This window comes from Anomalospiza imberbis, chromosome 6, assembly GCF_031753505.1.
Source record: "Anomalospiza imberbis isolate Cuckoo-Finch-1a 21T00152 chromosome 6, ASM3175350v1, whole genome shotgun sequence".
Classification (NCBI taxonomy): Eukaryota; Metazoa; Chordata; class Aves; order Passeriformes; family Viduidae; genus Anomalospiza; species Anomalospiza imberbis.
In genome coordinates this window covers 5,556,992-5,578,150 of record NC_089686.1, presented here as the reverse complement: position 1 = coordinate 5,578,150, position 21,159 = coordinate 5,556,992, and the positions used below count along the sequence as shown (strand labels likewise).

General features: G+C 37.5%; 1 protein-coding gene across 3 annotated transcripts in view; it reads right to left on the bottom strand.

The window, feature by feature from the left end:
- Positions 1 to 642: 642 nt before the first annotated feature.
- Positions 643 to 21,159, bottom strand: part of PPM1A (protein phosphatase, Mg2+/Mn2+ dependent 1A) — a 29,779-nt gene continuing 9,262 nt past the window's right edge. Inside the window, exons 2-6 of one of the 3 annotated variants that reach the window (XM_068192122.1) lie at positions 15,127 to 15,978; positions 13,276 to 13,393; positions 8,192 to 8,300; positions 5,554 to 5,611; positions 643 to 3,310 (exon numbers count right to left, since the gene is read on the bottom strand). In XM_068192122.1, coding sequence (XP_068048223.1) covers positions 3,263 to 3,310; positions 5,554 to 5,611; positions 8,192 to 8,300; positions 13,276 to 13,393; positions 15,127 to 15,960 — 1,167 coding nt within the window. In that variant the 5' untranslated portion in view covers positions 15,961 to 15,978 and the 3' untranslated portion in view covers positions 643 to 3,262. The remainder of the gene's footprint in view (positions 3,311 to 5,553; positions 5,612 to 8,191; positions 8,301 to 13,275; positions 13,394 to 15,126; positions 15,979 to 21,159) is intronic. The other 2 variants (XM_068192123.1, XM_068192125.1) reach the window with 2 other exon arrangements.

The following is a 21,159-nucleotide window of genomic DNA, read 5'->3' as shown; positions in this document are numbered from 1 at the left end:
CTGGGCCAGCTGAGAGCAAGCCCAGCTGAAAGGCTCAGGCTCTGTTTCCGCCCCAGCGCGAGTACCGGGGACTCTACGGATACAAAGGATTTACAAAGCCTTGCAAACCTAGGATCCTACTTAATGTCACTGCATTTAGTTCATCCAACATTGGTTTAAAGCACATTTTAGAAGCCTCTGTCTTGAACATATTTTAAATGCTGAATTAGCGAGAATTATTTGGAACAGTTGTCTATAAAGCAGTTACAGGTATTCTCCCAGAACGATCAGCCAAACATTTAATCTGACTATAACAAAACTCACAGAAACTGTAGCCAGTGAAACTGTCAAATGTAGAAGGAAAACAAAGTTGCATGGCATACGAAGCAAAGTAGCTTTACAAATGTCATTTCCTTTTAAAAACAAGCAAATCGGGACCATCCTATTTGAACAGGTATTTAAAAATACATCTGTTAACATCACACAATTTTCATTTTTGTCACACATGAATCTTTTTCCAAGAGGGAAATAAATAGCACACAATATTTCAAAATAAAAATTGCTGCCTTGCCCCTGAGGTGCTAATGTTTTTAGCATTTAAAAAAAAAAAAGTTTCTGGTGCAAGAAGGAGATGCACAAAGGTGCAAAAGTGCCTTTTTCAACTCAGAGCAGTGAAAAAAGTACAGCTTGCCTCTTTTCTAGGATGCTTTATATACTTAACTCGTTTGTTCTGTAATCAAAGTCTGTATCTAAAATGGCAGTGTTTATGCATACATCATAATTCAGTGCTCTGAGCTCATCAAAACGCTGAACGTAGGCGGGAGAGAGAAAGGCCTGAAACGGGCTTTCTGCCACTACCCTCAAACCTACTCACATCGCCTGTAGCAACAGCAGAATTATTTTCTTTCTAACCTTCAGGAGACCTCATCAGAAGAGGCTTCAAAAATCTCCTTTGTCACTGAGACAGTTTAAGTGATTATGGTTTGAAGTATGGCTTTTCACACCACAGTTTTGCTTCTGATTTTTGAAGTTTAAAACTCAAAGGTTCCACAGTCCAGTTCAAGGTTTTGCAGTTTCCAAAACTAAACTTTAGTCTCTATGAAAAAAAAGGACAGAACTTTATCTGCCTAGTCCTAAATTAAGTTTAGCTTTTCGCACTAATACACCATGTATTATTAAATATGCTCGTTAATTAGGTGCCTGTGAAGCTATAACTTAACATCATTATATTTTTGCACTCTACAACAAAATTAGACATTTTAAGCATTTATTCATAGGTAGGTAAGGAACTGGTTCTTTAAGCAAAAATTGCTATAAATTTATAAATACAAATAGTGCTTATGTTTTCTTCATTCATGCTTGAACAGATTACAAACTGAATACAATGAAGTTACGTTTAAGCACCCCACATAGACAAGAGGGATAAAAGAAAAGTTTGCTGGTATATACTATACTTAGTTCCAAGACACTATAAGTTACTTTTTCACTGTTCAGTGTTCCCTAACTCTTCATTAGTTTTAAGGCTATATATACAAATATGTATATGTCAAAGTCAGGGAAAGACAAATATAGCAAAATGCATTGTACTACATTTTCCTATCAAAAAGTAATTATACACCAAGTTCTGATTCTGTTTAACTGCAGTAAATGTTACAATCTACTTGTTTTACTGATTTTCCTTTTGAGGAATCTGCCTACTAAATGAGTAAACTACATATTAAATACAATATTCTCAACCAAAAAGACAATACAAGGTGCACAAAACAGCAGTTTTGCAAACACGACTGACTTGAAAACTTAATTTTCGTATGCTCAATGGGAGAAAGCTAAGCTTAAATCAAATTAGTTTATTATCTTATAAAATTTTAAATTAGAATTTTAAACAACAAACAGTTAAATATTGTCAACATGCTATACCTCAAATCACAAGTACTGTTTAACCACTAGTCTCTCATTCTAAGTAAGTGGGTCAATTAAAAACACACACCATAAAATGTTAAAGATTGTCAGGTTTTGACAAATGTATTTTTATCAAACAGTAGGCAAATTCAAACCAATGCACATCTTCAGTAGGGAAGGGAAAAAAAACCAACACCAAAAAGCCTGAAAAAACCCACATTTGTAAAAAATAGGGTAACGGATTAATCCCACATCATCCTCTAGCATATGGCTATGTCTTGGGCAATAATCAAAATCCTTCCCATTTTAAAAATGGGCTACCAATTAAGAAAAATATTCTTCCACAAGTAAAATATCATTTACAATGGCACTGACATTTTAAAAGGCAGGAAAAGAAGGAATTACACATTTATGGGTAAATGTCTTGTTTGTTAAATCAAGCTTTATTGATAAAATGGAATTCAGAGTATTTTTCTTGGAACAGCAGCAGACCCAGCCAATCAGGATTGTAAAAATGCTGCAGACTCCTACTTTATGTAGAAAGTTGTCTTCGTGCTCAGTGATTAGTAGTTTCAGGTAAGGGTTAATGAAAAAAGAGGTGCAAAGAACCAAGGAGTTCTAATGCCAGGATTGGTACATGTATGAACAGGATACTGTTAATAGGGCATGATTTAACTCCCACTGAACTCAAAATCACAAATCCCTTCGACTCAACGTGAGAGCAGGAGTGCATCCAAGAAAATGATATATGTTTGTTGAAGAATGTGCACTATCCTAAGTAATTTTTCCATTGCCAAGCGAAATTCACACACTGTAATTTCTGGTAGGTTGCCCATGAGTTCAGCTTTCATATAAACCAAAAAGTTATCTTTAACAGTTTTGTGCACCTCTTGAGCACCTAGCTGGCTAGGCTGCTGCTCCTTGCAATCCAAAACCACAACATGATTTTTGAAAGGGATATATATTGTTGCATCACACAAGCCAAAACATTTCTTCTAACCTTTATAGTGATTTAAAGCGGTTCATAATTAAATATGAGCATTTGTACAAAGACAATTGCACTTTACAAAAACAAAATCATACAACATAAATTGCTGGAGTCTGATTTACAACATGAATTTATGGTTTGAAATCACGTTTACAGAAGTCTGTTTTACAAAAAAAGATCAGTTCCTGGGCTAGATGTTGTACTGCTGTAGTCACTCTCACCAACACATCATATTCCCTTCTTTAATTAAGGTTGAGGATGGATGTTAAGAAGGGTCACTGAGGTTGGGCTGCACTTTCATTTGCAGGATGAAACGTGAACTCCACAGCTAGATGAGCAGTTTTACCACATATCATCAGTTGAGGCAGAATCCTTAAAGAAAAAAGAAGGAACCCTTTAAAGTCTGGAGTGCCCATCCTTGCGGCAGTTTCTGGATAATCCAGACTGAAAAGGGTAAAGACTTAAATCATTTCAGGAGTCTCTTTTCTCTCCCCATTCAGAAACAGCTTTTAAAAAGTATCTAAACCCCACATATTCTTAATTAACAAAACATCAGAATCAAGAAATTTCAAAATACAACCGAGTGTTTCATCAATCCTGAAAATAAGATCCTAGAAATGTTACTCAAAAGCATTTCCAAAGCCTTTCTAGCTATTTCCTGAGTAGCTGGAAGTAATACAAAATGGATACACTCAGCCCACAGGTGCAAAAAAAGAGCAGGATGTGTTATCACCATTAACATCTTTTGTGTTCTCAGCCCTCCCTCGTGGCATGGGAAGATACAGACACCAACTGACACCCGGTTATAACTCAGAGCTATTTTAACACTTTTAATTTAAGGTTACAGAAGTGTAGTTTAGGTAACTGAAGGAAATCACCATTTTGGATGGTAATAAAATTGCAAGTGGAAAAAAATAAGTGTATGTAACAAAAAGAAAAATTTGAAGTAGAAACATTCTGTGCTTCAAATCATAATTGTATGGTCACACTACTTGGTATTTCAACCTATCCAATACCTGAGTGTCTCAAAAATTGATTCCATTTAGGCCCACAGGCAACAGCAGATTTTGTATAACTACCACAAGCCTGACAAATGTTTAACCAAATCCTGGTTTAACCAGTATTTAATTTTACCAAGTGTTTTTTAATCCATTTGCCTTTGTGTCAGACTGTTTGCTTAGACTGCTCTGTATTCAGCTTTCTCTACCAGCCTCATCAGGTGGGCTCACAGGTTAACCACAAGCAAGCGGGGCCACAGCTCTGCAGCTGAAAGTAACAGCTCAATCAGCAGCACAGGAGTCAGAGCAAACTGCTCCTGTGCACCACCTTTGGTGGATTCAGCATCATCTGCTCCTTTTCCCTAAGCAATTAAGGGGCAGGATGGGATTTTACAACAGCTCATCCTGGTGCTTCCACAGCTACAACTCCCCGCCATTACTGAGGCTGCAGGAGGTAGAAATATTACTTTTCTTCAAAAGCACTGCCTTAGTGACTCCCTGGAGAGGAAAGAGGCTAATTAAATCTCTAGCAATGCCACACATGATAATTTCTTAGCACTGAAGTTCTGCACCCTTCATTCAAACTTGCACACAGAATCCATTGCAAACCAGAGAGGAACAGTTGGCACGGAGGTGTAGTTAAAAAAACACCAACTGAAATTGCCTTTTGCAAAAGTACCACCTCCAGCTTTTCCTTCAAGACCAGAAGTAGCAAAGGAGAGCAATTATATGAAAGAGCAAAATGGTTGTTTCAAGAATGAAGAATAAAAGCAGCATAAGTAAAAATGCAGGCGCTGCTTGCCAACTATTCCATATGCAAATTTCTGTATCCCAGTTGCCAACACGATCAAAAAGTTTGTGTACTGCAGGTTTGCAGAACAGCAACATACTACAGAATGTATTTTGAAGGTAAAGCATCCTTTTTCAGCCCCTGTTTAGGAATTTTTATGCTAAAAATAGAATGAAGGCTGCCAAATAAAACTAGTGCACAGTTTTAAGGCCAACGCACAATCTTTATGTCTGGCTGCATTTCACTTCTGTCACATCCAAGCATGCAAGTAATTTCTGCTGATAGTTAAAGGATCAGTTTAAATGCTCCACGAGCTACTGCATTTTCAGTGCCAGTGTTGTTTCTGGTGATCAAACTGCCACTGGAATCACACTCATGTTCACTGCTTGGTTTTTCTTCCCCCCATCCTGACAGGGGATTTACGTCTCTCTCAGCACTGACATATAAGAACCCAAAGTGTTTGCTTGCTGTATGATGCTCTATGCTTAAGAACAGAAGTGTTTACACAGTCCATTTGGTAAACTAATATATTCTTCACACATCCGTTTAACCTTTAGATATAGCATTTTTCTTCTTGATATTTAGGAAAAATTGCCTCCTATAAGGAAGGGGAAAAAAAGGCCCCCCATGACTCTTTCCACCATTTGGCAGCACTTGGACACCCAAGCAGGACTGAAAGAATGAAATTCCAGAGGACAAATGAATCAACCCTGCTGGAGTTTTGAGATGATGATCAGCAGAAGGCAGCAGAAAACAATTACAAAACACAGTCCAAAAAGCACAACAGTGTTATTCCTTTCTTGGGGGAAGAGGTCTTTAACAGTGTAATATCTTTCTTTACAAAACAGCTCAAATAATTGGGGTGGGGAGAAAGAGAATGTAAGAGGCAAGATACTTACAGCATCATCATTCCTGTAGGGGTTCAGTCTGTTATACACAGCTTCAATCACACTCCGTCTAGAGCAAAAAAAACAAAAAAAAAAACCCACAAGGTTTTAAGGCTTTTTTTTTCCCCAAGTCAAATTCCCAGTTTTAACTTTAATGCAAACTTTAGAAGATTCTAAATTCACAGAACCATTTTTACTGCAAGCTAGCACTAAGTGTCCTTAAAGATTCCATATCCTTTAAAACCTTTAGGCTCAAGACAAGCAAGGCTGAATATCCCTCAGAGCTCAGCAGGAGAAGGGCACAACCTGCCAGTCAGGTCTTCCCTTTGAAAAAGGGCAGCAGAGACCTCAGTGGACATTGAATAATCTGGTCATGTGTGCCCAAAAACCACTGCAGCAATGCCTCATGTATTATGTATTACTTCCATAAGGGAACAGTGTTGTGTTATTTTCTGGACACAAAAAAATTATATTCTGAAGTTTTTGTGTTATGTCCTAAAAAGTAGTTCCAATGGGCAAACATGAAAAAAATGGATCTAGAACAGTACTCTTCTACAATGACATGCCAAATACTTTCCTGCAATTTTTCTCAAAAAAATAAAAACAACAAAAAACAACAACAACAACAAAAAAAATCAAATTTGCAGGTTTGTGTATTGTATCTTCAGAATTAGATAAATTTTGTCTGGCAAAAAAATATAAAAAAATTTATTCAAGCATTTTGACAGTTACCTCCTTTTAAAAAGGCCCCTGCTTAGCATATTTAAGATAGCTTGAAATTAACCTTCATCTCTGGGATTCTTGACTTTTCTAATAGTGATAGAAATTTGATAAGAAATAGTGATAAAATATGAATACATTTGCAATCAACATGCAAATGAGCAACATGGTTTTTATTTATTTCTTTTAACATAGGGTGAAAAACTGAGAATCAAAAAACCCCTTGAAAACAGGTATTTAAAAAAAACCCAAAAAACCAAACATAAGCGAATGTGAGGCTGAAGGAAGAAGCTGCCAATGCCTTTTCCAATATATAAGGAAAAAACTTTGAAGTGAGAACAGGAAGGAAAGAGGGGAGTAAAAAACATAAATTACACATTGGACTTCAAATGCAACTTTCTTTTGGATCCCTTTCTGCAGAACCAGGTAAGATGAAGTAGCAGATTGTGATGCAAAACAAACTTTAAAGAGCAACCTTTAAACTGCTGAAGAATGCATGCAGAGCAATCACAAAGGAGTGCAAGAGAAGAAAAAAAGCAGATGACAAGCTTTGTAATCATCCTGCAACGCTGAAGAGTCAGGAACTACCATGTATAAACATCATAGTGAATGGTTATAGGGCATGAAAGAAGAGGTTGGATTTAAAGCAATAAAATCAAGCAATTACACACAAGGTACATTGCATATATGGATTGGAAAGTTTCCCATATCTTTCAAGAAATAGGTATCTTTGATTCTAAATACAAGCAGGTTTCTTGGAAAGCATTATTTTCCTTCCAAATTGGCAACAGTGCTTTAAGTTACATAAACATCCAATTAAATCAATACTTCTCTAAGTCCCTATTCAAACTAGCATCACTGAGACACAAAATCCAGCTGAAGTCACATCACTTCAGCATTTCTTCACAGCCATGATGCCACTTCCAGCCAAAGGAGATTAAGAAAAATCAGTTTGTATGCTGCATTTCATGAGTAACTGACTCACTCATACTTCAACATTACAGCAGCTCATCCTAAATAGATCCTATTATACTTTAAATTGCCATCTCTTCTTCTCCTAGTCAAACAGTTCCTATAGGAACAATATTGTTTTCTAGAAGCCATCTTTACAGTTATCACTCTATAATTGATTCAATTTATTAATTTATAATTTATTAAATTGTGTGCCTAAAGTCCTGATGTTTTGGTGTAACAATACAAACATCATCCTCTGAAAGGTCAAAAATACTCTGTATCATATATGCCCAATCCATTTTAACACAGCACAGGCTCATGAAGAATCTTTTGATTGGTTGGGGGTGCAAACAAGCTGAGCACATTGCTTCTTTAAAGACTGAATATTTGAGAAACCACAGAGCATCACCACTGAACCCTTCAAGGACAAAGTCAGCTATATAAAGCTACAAACTTAACTTCCCACTTTTCTTTTTTGATAGATTTCTATCTTGCTTTCAGATTTGTCACAAGCAGAGAGAAACAAAAGCAAATTTTTAAGCAATTACAACATGGCTACAGACAAGAAAAGAAAGCTGCCAAGCAAAATATTTTATGCATATCATTTCTTGTTGAAGTGTATAATGCTTCAACCCAAGTAATTAAAGTCAGGGCATTATTTTCACATGTTCAATTGTAACATCCCCCCAGAAACCCCAGTTAATTACAAAAAACAGACACTCAGGCCACCCTTAAAAACCCCTCATTCCTTCCCAAACTACAGTTTGGCATTTAATTTTTGCAATGATTCACAGTCAACTCCATTCTTAGGCTTGTCCTTTTCATCCAGAACAACTGAGTAATAAAAACTGGAGAACAGATCATCACCTTTTGTCCTGTGCCCTTCCTCCCTCCCTGCCCCCCAACTTTTAAGAGTGGCCTTGCAGTCACAGTGTGATTTAAATCAAACCCCACATGTACACTGATGTGAACTCACTTGCTTGCCAACTCCCCCCCCGGCGGGAGGTTTGGGATGCTCTCAGTTGCTAACGTACGCATCACGTGGACTAAGTCTGGCACTCCTTCACCCTGCTTCTTTATGATCTCTGGGAATCAGAAGTACTTTTTTTGTAAGTGCAGTCCAAAATTAACTTCAAAAGATTGAAACACTCAAGTTTTATAAAAAGGCAGCTTAACATTAAAAAAAAAGAAAAAAAAAATAAAGCGACAGACCGTACTCAACATGGTAATTGTTAACTTTGGTTCCATAAGTAAAACCCTGTAACAGATTTGACACAGATTTACTGCTGTCCACATGCTGATTTGGTTTTAGAAATACACAGCTACCTAGTAACAGTGGGAAAAAAATCTTTAATGGCTTTCCTGCCATACATTAGACACAAGATGCAATATCTTCCCACAATATGCCCAAGGCATGGGGCAGATATTAACATCAGCTTTATCACTGCAACACAAGTTAAAATATTATTGCCATCACAGAAAACATAGTATTTTCAAGAAATAAAAGGCTAGAGAGGTCAGAAGTAATTCCCATGGCTGTATGTGTATTAACCAATACTTGTACCTCACTGCATTACAGCAACATGCACATTTTAAGAACTATTACACATAAATTAAAAGCCAGGGACATCACATCTAATTGACAGTTTCATTCTCAACTCAGGAGATACTTAAATTCAGGGCAGAAACTTAAAGCTGATCCACTCCAGCTTCTGGGCGAAGAGAATCTGTATTGTAGCCACAGCCACATTTGTCAAGACATTAATTCTTTAACTTTATTCTTAGGCCTGGTTGGTTTAGTTTTTTTTTTTTTTTTCCACGTTTGCTTTTTTCACTTTTCTCCTCAAGTCAAAAGCACACAGTTTTATTTGAATTCAAGACATTCAAGATCATACCAGCCTTGAAGAGTCATTCCTTAAATAGGGATTTTATGAAATTTAAAGAACAAGAACACTTTTAAAAATGCATCTCATTCATTTCTCTGTAAACATGAGCTCTCAGAAATTGCAAAGCACACAAATTATTAAGACCTGGTGCTTTTCATCCTCAAGTGAATACTGCAACATGCAAAAATAATGTGTACATATGTGCACATCTATACATGCATGTATATACATACACACTATTCTTCATGAAATAAAGCATTTACACAGTTTGAAAGTAGTTGGAATTCATCAGTACCACTCTTGAAAAATACTCAAGCATTCTTATTTTGCCCTAATTCCAGAAGAACATACCAAGTTTCCATTTTATAATTTGTGAGATAAGGCACATTGAAAGCTTTTAAAACCAACATGTATCCAGTCCTTTTTAGTCAAAACAAAACCAAACCTAAACAACAATTGTGAATTACTTTTTGTATATGTAATGTTTTTCAGGGCTGTGTGTGTTTACAAAAACCATCGGATCTGTTTTGCAGTCAGGCTGTGTAAATTATTTGCAAGGTATAGTGGAACCACTGCCTAGTCCTCAACCAGCATCAAATTCTGCAGCACAAAGCTTTAAGCTGTTTACTTCAGAACCTAAATTTTAAATACATGACACCGCACACCAGAGACACCTCAAAAACTTGCCATTTCCTCAAAAATCTACAGCCAAAGTTCATTTTACCATCTTACATTTAGCAAAGAAATAATCTGGGAATCTTAAATCTGAATAAGAAGCCAAGATCTCAGATTTGGTTTGCCAAGTTCCTTTATTGTGCAATTTTGAACATCTAGAATATGCTACATTGTGCTAGTTCTAAAGTTCTGCTGTACAAAAATAAGGAATTTATAGTTGACCTATACTACACAGTTTCACAACCTGTAACTGTAGTACATTTAACATACAGTCTCCACTAAATGAATACATTTATATTTTGATAAAACTATAGATACAGACTGAATGAACACTGAAGACACAACAAATGGAGTCGGTCTGCTAGCTGTGTTTAATTTATTGGAATTATCTTGTTTCAATATACCTTCAACCCTCCCCCCAGTCTTTAATTTACTTTTAAACCTTCTACACATTTTCATGGCATCAAGTACTGGAAAAATGTACTTACAACCCTAAAATAAAGGATTCAAAAATGGGAATTCCATACAAAGTTTAAGAAAAAGCCAGAACTGTGTTTATGTGAAAATTAGGGAAGGAACATATAACAGCTAACTTAAAATTATTTATCTCTACATAGGTATAAATATTGCAGGGAATATCTATTACGAAATGGTTTTATGTAAAAAAAAATGGGAACAGAAAAAAAAGCTTAGACAAGTTTCTTTTTAGAGTTAACACATTGATAACACATATTAGTGCAAAAATAGCAACACATTTTGGAATGACTGATTACTTCTACCATGAAGTTCACATGATACTTTAGGAGTAACATTGATTTATTGCAAGTAATGGCACAAGGATGCTTCTCCACACTTGCTGCTTCTTCCATTATTTGTTGCAGCTACAAATCTGGACCACAAACACATCAGCAGTGTCTTAATTGACATAGTAAGTAGAAAAGTTTCTACATTTTTTAATATCTGAATCATCTCTCCTTATTCAAGATGACCGTCATTATTAAATCCTATTCAGTCTTTAAATTTGCACTAGTTTTTAACAGTATAAAGGCATATTCTGGGCCAAGGGGATAAAAATACAACCAGAAAAAAAAAATGCACATTAGAAAGGATCGACTCTCATTACCTGTTGGACTTCACTGAGTACTGAAGTGCATAAAAATATGTAATATGCATTTTGACCAAGTGTCCATGTGAATGAATTTTAAATTTAAATTGACATTACAGATAAGTAAGATCATTCTAAAAGTACTCTTTATATTTTTAGTTCCTTCAGCCAAAAACTGGGCTTTTAAAGTTAAGCACTGCCACTCTCACAGTATCCTAAGATAAGAGCAAGATTATTCACTGTAGTGTATAAAGTTTCAGGTGCTGCAGCAGTCCTACTTTACTAAGGCATTATCCACTTACTTCAGAAACAATGCAATGGCACAGAAATTAATTATATATTAAATAAAACAAAGTTATCAACTCCTGTACTTAAAATTCTGCCTTTGTTCAGGCCTTTCAACTTTCCTCATATATAAGTCCTAAAAGGCCAAATTCTGCAAACAGCTGATACAAATCACTGCTGGGTTGAGTAGTGTTTACTAAATATTCATTAATTTAAATAATATTTTTGTGCAATAACACACAAAGATTGAGGATAACTCTAAAAATTAAGCAAAGACCCTTGAGAGGAATTACAATATATTTCCTCAAGTTGTTCAGACATCATCCCATTAAATTAGTATTAAAGTGCTTTATAACTACATACAGAATCTTTCTGCCTTTATGCAATTATCACACTTTGATCATTCCTGCAAATTTCCTATTTGTACAAATGCAAAGTACCAACAGCCAAATTCCTTGTATGTACCATAACCACATGCAGGTTCAGTGTTTAGGCTGTTCCTTTACAAAATGAAGCAGCTGTACAAAAATGCCAGCTTTCCTCACTGTAACATTCCTGGGGTACGATGAGGCCAGCTGAAGATGCAGCCTTGGCTTCATCATATTTTCATATTCTAGGTCACGGGTTTGTCTGAGCTCAGACACAATATCTAAGATAAGAAGGCAGTACTTGCCCAGATAAGGAGAATTACCACGCTGTGAATCAATGTGTGAATGTTCAGCACACTTGTTCTTCAGCAAATCTGTGGGTGGGCACACAGCGAGCTCCTCACACGCCTGGTGCAAACCTGCTCCCTGCTCTGCTGACACTTCCCTCCCGCAGAGTGACTGCACCGGGACATTCCTGCCACGCTGCCAGGGAGATTCACACCAGCACTGACTGTGCACCAACCTCCCCTCTCAGGCAAGTGTGGAGATTAAAACACACAAATGTCTGCCTGGGCATTTGTTCAGGAGCAGAACAGATGCAGTTTGCTGAGACCTGGTGAGTGAGACCTTCAAAAAACGTGGCACTTTCTGCAGGAGCACCTACACAGGTTGTAAGTGCTTTAAAAATTGCATATGGATTTGTCTGAGCCCAAAATTCCCATGCAGACAAGTTCTCTGTGAAAATTCTGGAGCTGCACTGTGTTACCATCATGCAAGTTAAGGAGGAAAAAAGTGCATAATGTACTCCTCTAACTTACTGATCACTGCTATCAAAGCTGTAGAGAACTCTGCCTATCGTGCCCTGTGCTATTAAGGATTCTTGGGAGTATACACACACAACTAGACTTGTAACATATAGAGGAGTCCACTTCAAAAATAGACTTAACCTATGCAAATAATGCATACAGCATGTCTTACATTTCAGAAACAAACTCCAAGATGTAGTTGGTTTTAAATATCAAAAGGCACTATAAATGCAGTTTTAATCAAAATTATTTGAATCTAATTGATTTTAAATATAATTTTTATGTGATTCAAAAAGCCCCAGACTCACAGTTTCAATTTAAAGTTTAAGAACTCCTGGAATACAAATTTAAAGCAAAAATTTTAAGCTACTATCAGAATAAGATGAGTTCCCAGCTTTTGTTTGTCATGAATACTTAAAGATTAGCTTTGACAAATTTCTGATGTACTTTCAAATAAGTAAATATGTAATCAGGTGCTTAAAGATTATAGTAATCAAGTTGTAACCCTACTATTACTGGATAATAAAATATTACAGCTAACTGATTTGTACTTAACTATAAATGGCACTCAAATTACCATCTTCACAGACACTTTTCAAGATATTCTGATTATTTTCTTTAATTCCATGTATGTAATAGGAACCAGGATTCACTGGTCTGAAGTTAGTGCTGTCAACAGACTCAGGAATAACACTGGGCATAAATGAATTCTCTGCCATCCTGAATAATTTTCAGGGCTACAGGCTGCTGCACTTTTATAGCAGAAGTTTTTCAGGACAAATATGAGTGCCTTTTTCAGAGGTACACAGGATGGCAAATGGCACTTGAAGGTCTATTAAAAAGCCTGTACGTGTTAAGGGTTTATTGTTGGAAGGGGAAGGGGGCCAGGGGTCTGTTTAGAAACAAAGTTACTTATTTTTTTTTAAATGATCCACCTTCTACTCTGCTTTCCAGGTACTTGTCCAACTCTGCCTCTCTTTTCACCGCCTCTGGTGATACCTTTGGTGCATTCGGAAAACAGATCAATATCACACTCATGTTGTCTCGACTTCCCTGGTGGAAAAGAAAAAATGATTTGAGAAATGTATACACACCAGGCTAAACACACATCAAAGCATTTTAAATACAGAAATTCACAAATCATATGGTATCAGAATCCAACTTTCACCATGATGGATTAATATTATCATTAGAATTAATCTCCCTGTACCCCCTAGAGAATTCCAGGCCCATTCATTTGGTACAACTCTTCAGTCATTGTTTTTCCCTCTTTTATGGTCTGAAGACTACATGGAGCCAGTTACAGACATCCCACTGTCATTTAAAAATTGACATTGGTTATGAGTGATGTATAATTACAAAGTTGTGTTCCATCTTGTTTTAAGTACCACCCAATCATTTTGGGAAAACAGCTGAATGAGTGAATAAAACCCTTACTGCTCAAAAGCACTAATCAGAAAGGTGCTAAATTCAGACAGTGCTTCCACTAAAAATCACATCTATTAGGTTTTTTCTTCTCCTTTTCATTTAAAACAAGAAAAGTTGCAAGTGAGAGAACTTGTTAGAAAACCAGCTGTAAGTACCCAGATCTTTGCAAAAAATGTTTACATTTAAAACTCCAAATAAAGGAAACCCAATACTTGAATATTTAAAAATACAAACACATTCTGCTCATGCAAAGTAACTGTTTGGTTTACTTTCAATACCCCTGTGCTTTGGCCTACAAACATGCATCCACAGGCTTAACTTTTAACACTAATTAATTCCACTGATGTCAGCGAGATCAAGAACAAGCCAGTGTGCAAAAAAACAGTACATGGGTATGGGGAGGTGCTGACAGTTGGCTCCTGCAAAGCTTACAGCATCCACAAGTCTCTGTTCCCTTCCTGGTATTTGCTTTCAGGATTGCCAAAGAAAAATAGTAAACAAAAACATAGCCATTATCAATCTGCCAAGGTGTTGGAAAGCAATTACAAATTTCTAGATGGGAAACAATGATCCTGTTAGCCATGTGGGAAGAGCAGGGATGTTGTCTTATTTCTTTAGAAAAAAGTTGGCTTTTTTGCTCTATGACTTCCAGTTTGCCTTTGCAAAATAAGTATCAAGCTATGAAACTCAGTAACTGCATCACACTGCAACTTATTGATACAGAGTAGAAGTTAATGCAGACAAAGTTACATAGTTTTGTTAAACCAAAGAGTCTCATCTTCTTCTACTCGAGCTGCTTTCAGAGCTGTATCACACAACAGTGAATAAGAAACACGGTAATTAAACCAAAATAAAAACTAACTTAGGAAGCCAGGTCTTCAAAATATGAAGTCAAGGTTCATTGATTCTGCATTTACCTTGATGTAAATATAACAGTAATATTAATATTATGTGCCCAAGAAAGCAGGGGAAGATTAGGAAGGGGAAATATACTCTCTAGCCTGATTAAGTCTTAAGAGTTAAGGTTTTGTAAAGTACGTTACGAAAGAGAAAAGAGCAGTTATTGTCTTTAGCTTGCCCATAAATTCCCATTAGCTTCTAGTTTTCCACTGATCGCAGTGTATCTGTACACAATTATAAACTTTTAATTAACCACAACCACCCAGAAAAACGTTGTTTCTGTTGTGCGTTCGTTCCCCCTCTATCACCATTTTTGTAGGAAACATGGCCATCACTGTCAAAGTCATGTTACCATAAACCATTGAATATTAATAGACTGGAAGCAAAGTTATTATTAGCTTGTTCATTAACTTCTAATAGTGAAAGCACAGTAAACTCCTTCTCTCAAGTCTGGCTACCTTGTACAAGCAGGTGTCAACTATCTCATTGCAAACTTTCTCAAGGTCATCAGTGACTTCAAGTCTGGATCTTACAAAGTCACACAGCTCTTCATTTCCCATAACATCCCAGATACCATCGCAAGCCAGGATGATGAACTGATCATCTTCTTCTGATCTCTCAATTTCATAAACTTCAGGCTCGGGTGAGACCAGCTGTTCTGTAGGACCTTTCCCATGGACACATTTGTAATCAAAGTCCCCAAGTGCCCTTGAAACAGCAAGGGAGCCATTCACACGCTGAATCATTACGGAGCCACCTGCATTCTGTATACGCTCCTTCTCCAGCGGGTTACTTGGTTTGTGATCCTGTGTGAAGAAGTGAACCTTCCTGTTTCGACAGAGCAAACCTCTCGAGTCTCCACAGTTGATGAAGTATGTGTGTTGGGGAGAAATCATGACACCCACAGCTGTTGACCCACTTCTGTCTGCGCCATGCTTCTTCTCGGAGATGACTCTCATGTGTTCATCAATTTGCAGAAAACCTGTTCTGATGCCGCTCTTTACACTTTCCACAGATGGTGGCCCATCTGGCCCTTTAAAATCCTGGTTGCTCGTGATGTGATCTAATAAATGCTCACAGCAGTACTTGGCAACCTGGGATCCAGCGTGCCCATCATAGACAGCAAAAAACGACCATCCATCAAGTCCATTTGGCAAACCAATCACAGCCGTGTGTGCATCCTCCATTTCCACGCGCCAGCCCTGCATACTGCTCAGACCGTAACGCAGCCCATTCCCCTGCCCCTGGGCGTTATGCTTCTCCATCTTTGGCTTGTCTAAAAATGCTCCCATGGTGACCTTCCTTCAGTTCTACAAAGGGAAAAAAAAAGGGATTATTAAGATATTTCTTAAGCGTCTTGTTTAAAAATCCTGTTGGAAGATATTAAATAATGGTACAAGTAATGTTAAGATGCCCAAAATACACAGCTATAAAGCTGATTTTTCTGTGTCTCCAGTCAAATTTGCATTGCTTTCATCTCATTTAAATAAGGACACTACTACTAGCTGAACTCTACTTTTCATATTTTTGTATTTTCAGCTGTTTTACTTGAAAAAATTATGTTCACTGTCATTCATGGTTCTGACAAAAGCCTCTAATAGAACTATGTATGAAAACCAGTTTCAAAGAGGACTTGTTAACTGGCATACATCTGAATGGCTGTTCCCTGCAACTACTGAGTCATGAAAGAGTTCAATGTTTCCAGGACACTGGCATTCCCTAGATCCCTACCTGCTGGCCACAAATTCCTGCTAACATTGCTTTTCTGGTAGTGATGGGGAAAATGAAAGCAAACTGATTAGTTTTTCTTTTTTTTTTCAAGAAGGGGGTTTCAGGTTCAGTTGTTATTTGGCTTTTTTTAAACAGATAAATTATAAGAATGACCAAGAGGATGCCAGAGTCTGCATAAAGGGAAAAGCAACACTGGATAAAGTAGCAGCAGGACTGGGAAGGAACAGAGCAGCTGTCCCTTTAGGCAGCAGCAAGCCATTAGTTTGGCTCAGCCATCTTGTGAAAGCTCATCCTTAAGATTTTCGGTTAAATTACGCAGCAGCTTCTCAGATGTCTGTGCTGCAGATTTACTTAAAACCCTCAAGTAGTCATGCTTCACTGAAAGACAACTGCCCCGACGAGACTGAGGAAATCTGTTTGGAAATAAAATCACATGTATTGTATATTCTTGTGTGAATCAAGATTCAATCCAGACCCATACACTGCACACTCTCTCCTCCTTAGGATGTGATGCAGCGAATATTCATGCTAAAGAGAATAAGAGTTATATTTGAGAGCATTGTAAACTGACTGGTTTATCTTCATGGTTTTCACACCCTAACCATCCAACCCACCCTTCTAATCCACATAACTTTATTTGTGCATTCATTATTAAAAAATCGTACAAAATAGGTCACACATTTTGCATACTTGCAAATTATGCCTTGGGAAGCATCAAAGAGCCTGCAAATCACTGTTATACAATACACAGTAATGGAACAAAACTATGAGCTTTTCTGTTTGAAGACTGTGGGCAAAAAAATAGCTGTGAAAAGAACCTCAGAAAGAGATTTCACCTGAGGCCCCAACTAACAGCTGCGCTAGCAGAAAAATCAGCACACCAGGGGTTTCAGAAATGTTTAACTTGACCATGGAATATATTTGACCACTTTTCTAAGTGACAACATCATGTTTTTATAACATGCTTTCATTGCAATACAGCACCAGTCATTAGTGACACCATTTATCCAACAAAGCTCTTCACACTGTCTCTTCCAGCCTCTGTCAACCCTTCTGAAACATCTGTGTTAAACTAAACAGTCGAGAAATGTTTATATTTGATGTCACCACAACAGTGATTCAAATGTGAGGTATGGGGACTGGTTATGCACTCTTTGGCTCAAATGCTTTGCTAACAAAAACAAAACACATACTTCAGCTGTATGGGGATGGCAGCAGCATTTCACCTCTGCTTCCCCTCACCCTAAACCCTGCTCTGGAGTTCTGTCTCTTCTCAAGTGAACACAAAATATTGATGCCCAAGCAAGCTGTAACTAACCAACAAAACAGAGCGTGCACCGTGTGTCTTGTGTCCCAAGCACATGCACGAGGTTCACATTACTGCAGTTGCTAGGAAAAAAATACGACTTAAGACTTTTTTATCTTCACATGCAACTCTAGTGAAGTCAGAGTGATCAAAATAATTACAGAATGCTGCTATAAATCACATGGGTAATTATTTTGCTGAATAACACTTTTTATTGATTCTATGATAGGAGCAGAGTTTAACACTGAATGTTCTCTTTGTTGAGGAGATCACTAAACAGAACACAGATATTCAACTTTTTCACCTTAATTTAGAGCTCAAAGAGCAGAAACTGCCCTGGCAAATATATTCTGTGAAGTATTTGACATTATTGCTGTATTTAAAATAAAACATGAAAACATTAAGACCAGGGTACAGTTACACTGACCACAAACACTGTCAAAATCTGGACTAAAAAGGGTCATTTTTCTTATAATCTCTCGCCTTAGTATGCACATAACATTCATAGCTGTGCTCTGTAAACTGTTTGTCCTGCTCAGTAGTTTATCATGTAAATTCGAAATAGGTACAGACAGTCTGTGTGATGTTCTAACAGCCACAGAACTGCTAGTACCTTCTAAGTTAACAAATCACTCTCCATTTAAATACCAAATTGCCTTATCCCTTCCCAGAAGACAACCTGAAAGCTGGTGGTCTTTGAAGCTAAGCTTTGTAGGTGAGATGTTCATCCAGGACTCTTCAGGGGTGAGAGTTGCCCACCATGGATGAGAATACAGCTGGGCAAAAGGAAAACCACAGTGTGGCCATGGAACAACACCTTCAGAAATTGCCCCAGCCCACAGCAGGACGTGATCCCCCTCTAAAAACTGCAATAACAGACTGCAGTTATCTGCCCTGCCATACTCCAGCTAACCAGAGTTTTACCAGAATAGCAGTCTAAACCTGCAGGAGAATAGGCCAGGTTTTCAAAATCTTCACTGTATCTGCAGAAAAAGCATTGTTTACTTGTCGATAGGAAGAATGTGCCAGATCTTTAGGTTTTTTTCCAGAATTCCAATTCTCATTCAGAAAAAATTTCAGTTAAAACTGACCTATCTGTGAATTCTGATGAATTGGAGACTACCTGCTACTTCTCCTCCCATATCCTTAATGTGTAGTTAAAACCTGAAGAATTTCAAGAGTCTAAGCTATGAACAAAAAGAATCCTAGCTTTACAAGAAGGGGTGGACACACACGCAGAAATGCTGACATAAGAAAGCCATGCCTTCTTCCTACTAAAAATACCTTTGAGACCTGTTTTTGAGTGCATATCTACGGAAACATCTTTCACACACCGGTGCCTACCTAAATTATGAGCACATTTGTCATTCTTTGATGAGGTGCTTTGTGCACTACAGTGACTGAGTTGGAATGACACCTTTGGTTAAGCATATAACTCTGCATGCAAACCTGATTAACCTATAGCACTGCAAGTGCCCAAGTTACAGCATGACTTTGTTATGTAAAAACACAGACCCAGAACAGACTGCATGCAATGCGTGCAATACATAAAACAGATCCTGAACATGGCTTAACTCAGCCTCTCTTCACCTCTCTTCATGTCTTTAGTCATCTTTCTTATGAGGAGCCCTCATTTTATGATCTTCATTCTCAAAATCATTTTACTCTCTTAATCCAGTCACACATTTCTACAATCATGTCATAAAACTGCAGTATCATGGCAGGAGACAGAACCAGTCCTCTACTCTGGAAGCCTCAACTTTTGTGATGCTTGAATGATGCACATATATACTGATGGAGACAGACATTCTTCCTCTTCCTATTAAAGGCAAAGTAAGAGAGAAGGCACTTGAATAATGAAGTTTAGTGGCAAACATACACCATCCTTTTTTTTCCTTAAAGAAGGACCATTCAGAACAGTACTGTAAGGGTGGAGCCTTGTAAAAAGGTCAGAGGTGCAACATCATCTTCATAAATGGTGGCTCTCACACATCATCTGGTGCTACAACTGCACAGCCATCAGCCAAGCAAGCTTCAAATTTAATCTAAGATGATTCTTGGATCACCATTTTCAAATCAGAGACTTCCCTTAGTTTTAGGTCCAAAAAGAGAAGAGCTTTCTGCAGTGGAAGTTTCTGGATTTGGCTCTGAAGAACAGAGAGGCATCTGAACAAAGCTAGATGTGAAAATGGACCCCTGTGAACAGAAATGAATGTGCAAGGGGTGCATCTCTGCATCTACAAGTGCATTTTACACACTTTCTGAAGTGCTGATTTTATGGAGGTCGAACTGAAGGACAGCCTCACCAGCAAGTGCACAGAAAACTCAAGTTGCAGTTTGCAGACAGAACATAAGAATACTGCATACAGCCTAGAAAAATCAACACAAATAACAAGGTCTTGGATAAAACACAAGAGTGCCAAAATTCAAAGGACTGCAGCATTAGAAACAAAACTGAAATAATGAATGGAGCATGCCAAAGAGTCAGTAGCTAAACTCCTTGAAAGTAGATGCAACTGGAGAACAGAGTGGCAAAGAAAAAGGAGGGTAATTAGTATACCAGGCCATGGACAACCACGGACAACCACAGATACATCACTGGAATGCATGAAATCTCTTTGCCCCTTCATTTGTTCCTCAAATTGTGCTATCCAGGCAGCACAACTGTAATGCTTTTTGCTACACAGGAAAATAAATTTTACTGGTTTACTATTTGCTTGTTCATTTGCCCGAAGGTTCAAACAAAGATAAACCCTAAACTGTTCACAAAAGACAGTTAATGCAACTCCATATATACAAATTTATTTTTCCAAGGAATCTGAACAAAGATTTGATCGTTTTGTCCAAGAAAATGAATCGCCCCTGTTTGAAACTTTCACTTGAACAATATGTAAATTAATAATCCTTTTTAAACAATGTTCAAGTTGTATTCCTTCCACTAGGATAAGCTGCTTACATGAACCACACTGAAGTCACAGGCACTTGTTCTAACTAAGCTGAGAAATATCCCCACACTCCAATCTCCTGGAACAATTCTCTCAGTGACACTACACCCTGTGTGCTGTAATGAGGACCACAGAGAAAGATTACAACCTTGAGTTGAACTACAGGACACAGAGCAAGTCACCAAATTATACAGACTGCTACTGACTACAAAAAAGGGCATTTGTTCACTTCAACTCCAGCCTGATCCACAGTACTTCTCTCTCTGCCTTAAGCAGGCTGAATGCAGTAGCAGACAGCATGTAATTGTGCAAATGTGGAAACATTTTCAGAAGTTACAGCCTCCTGAATGAAAAACTGACAGTAAATACTGGATGCCCCAAATCAATTAATTTTAACAAACAACAAGTCAGAGAACATCCCAGGGATCGGAAGAATTACTAAAATAAAACAGAACACACAGATGAGCAGACATAATTACACCACAGTCATGGGCTGAATGAAGTCATGA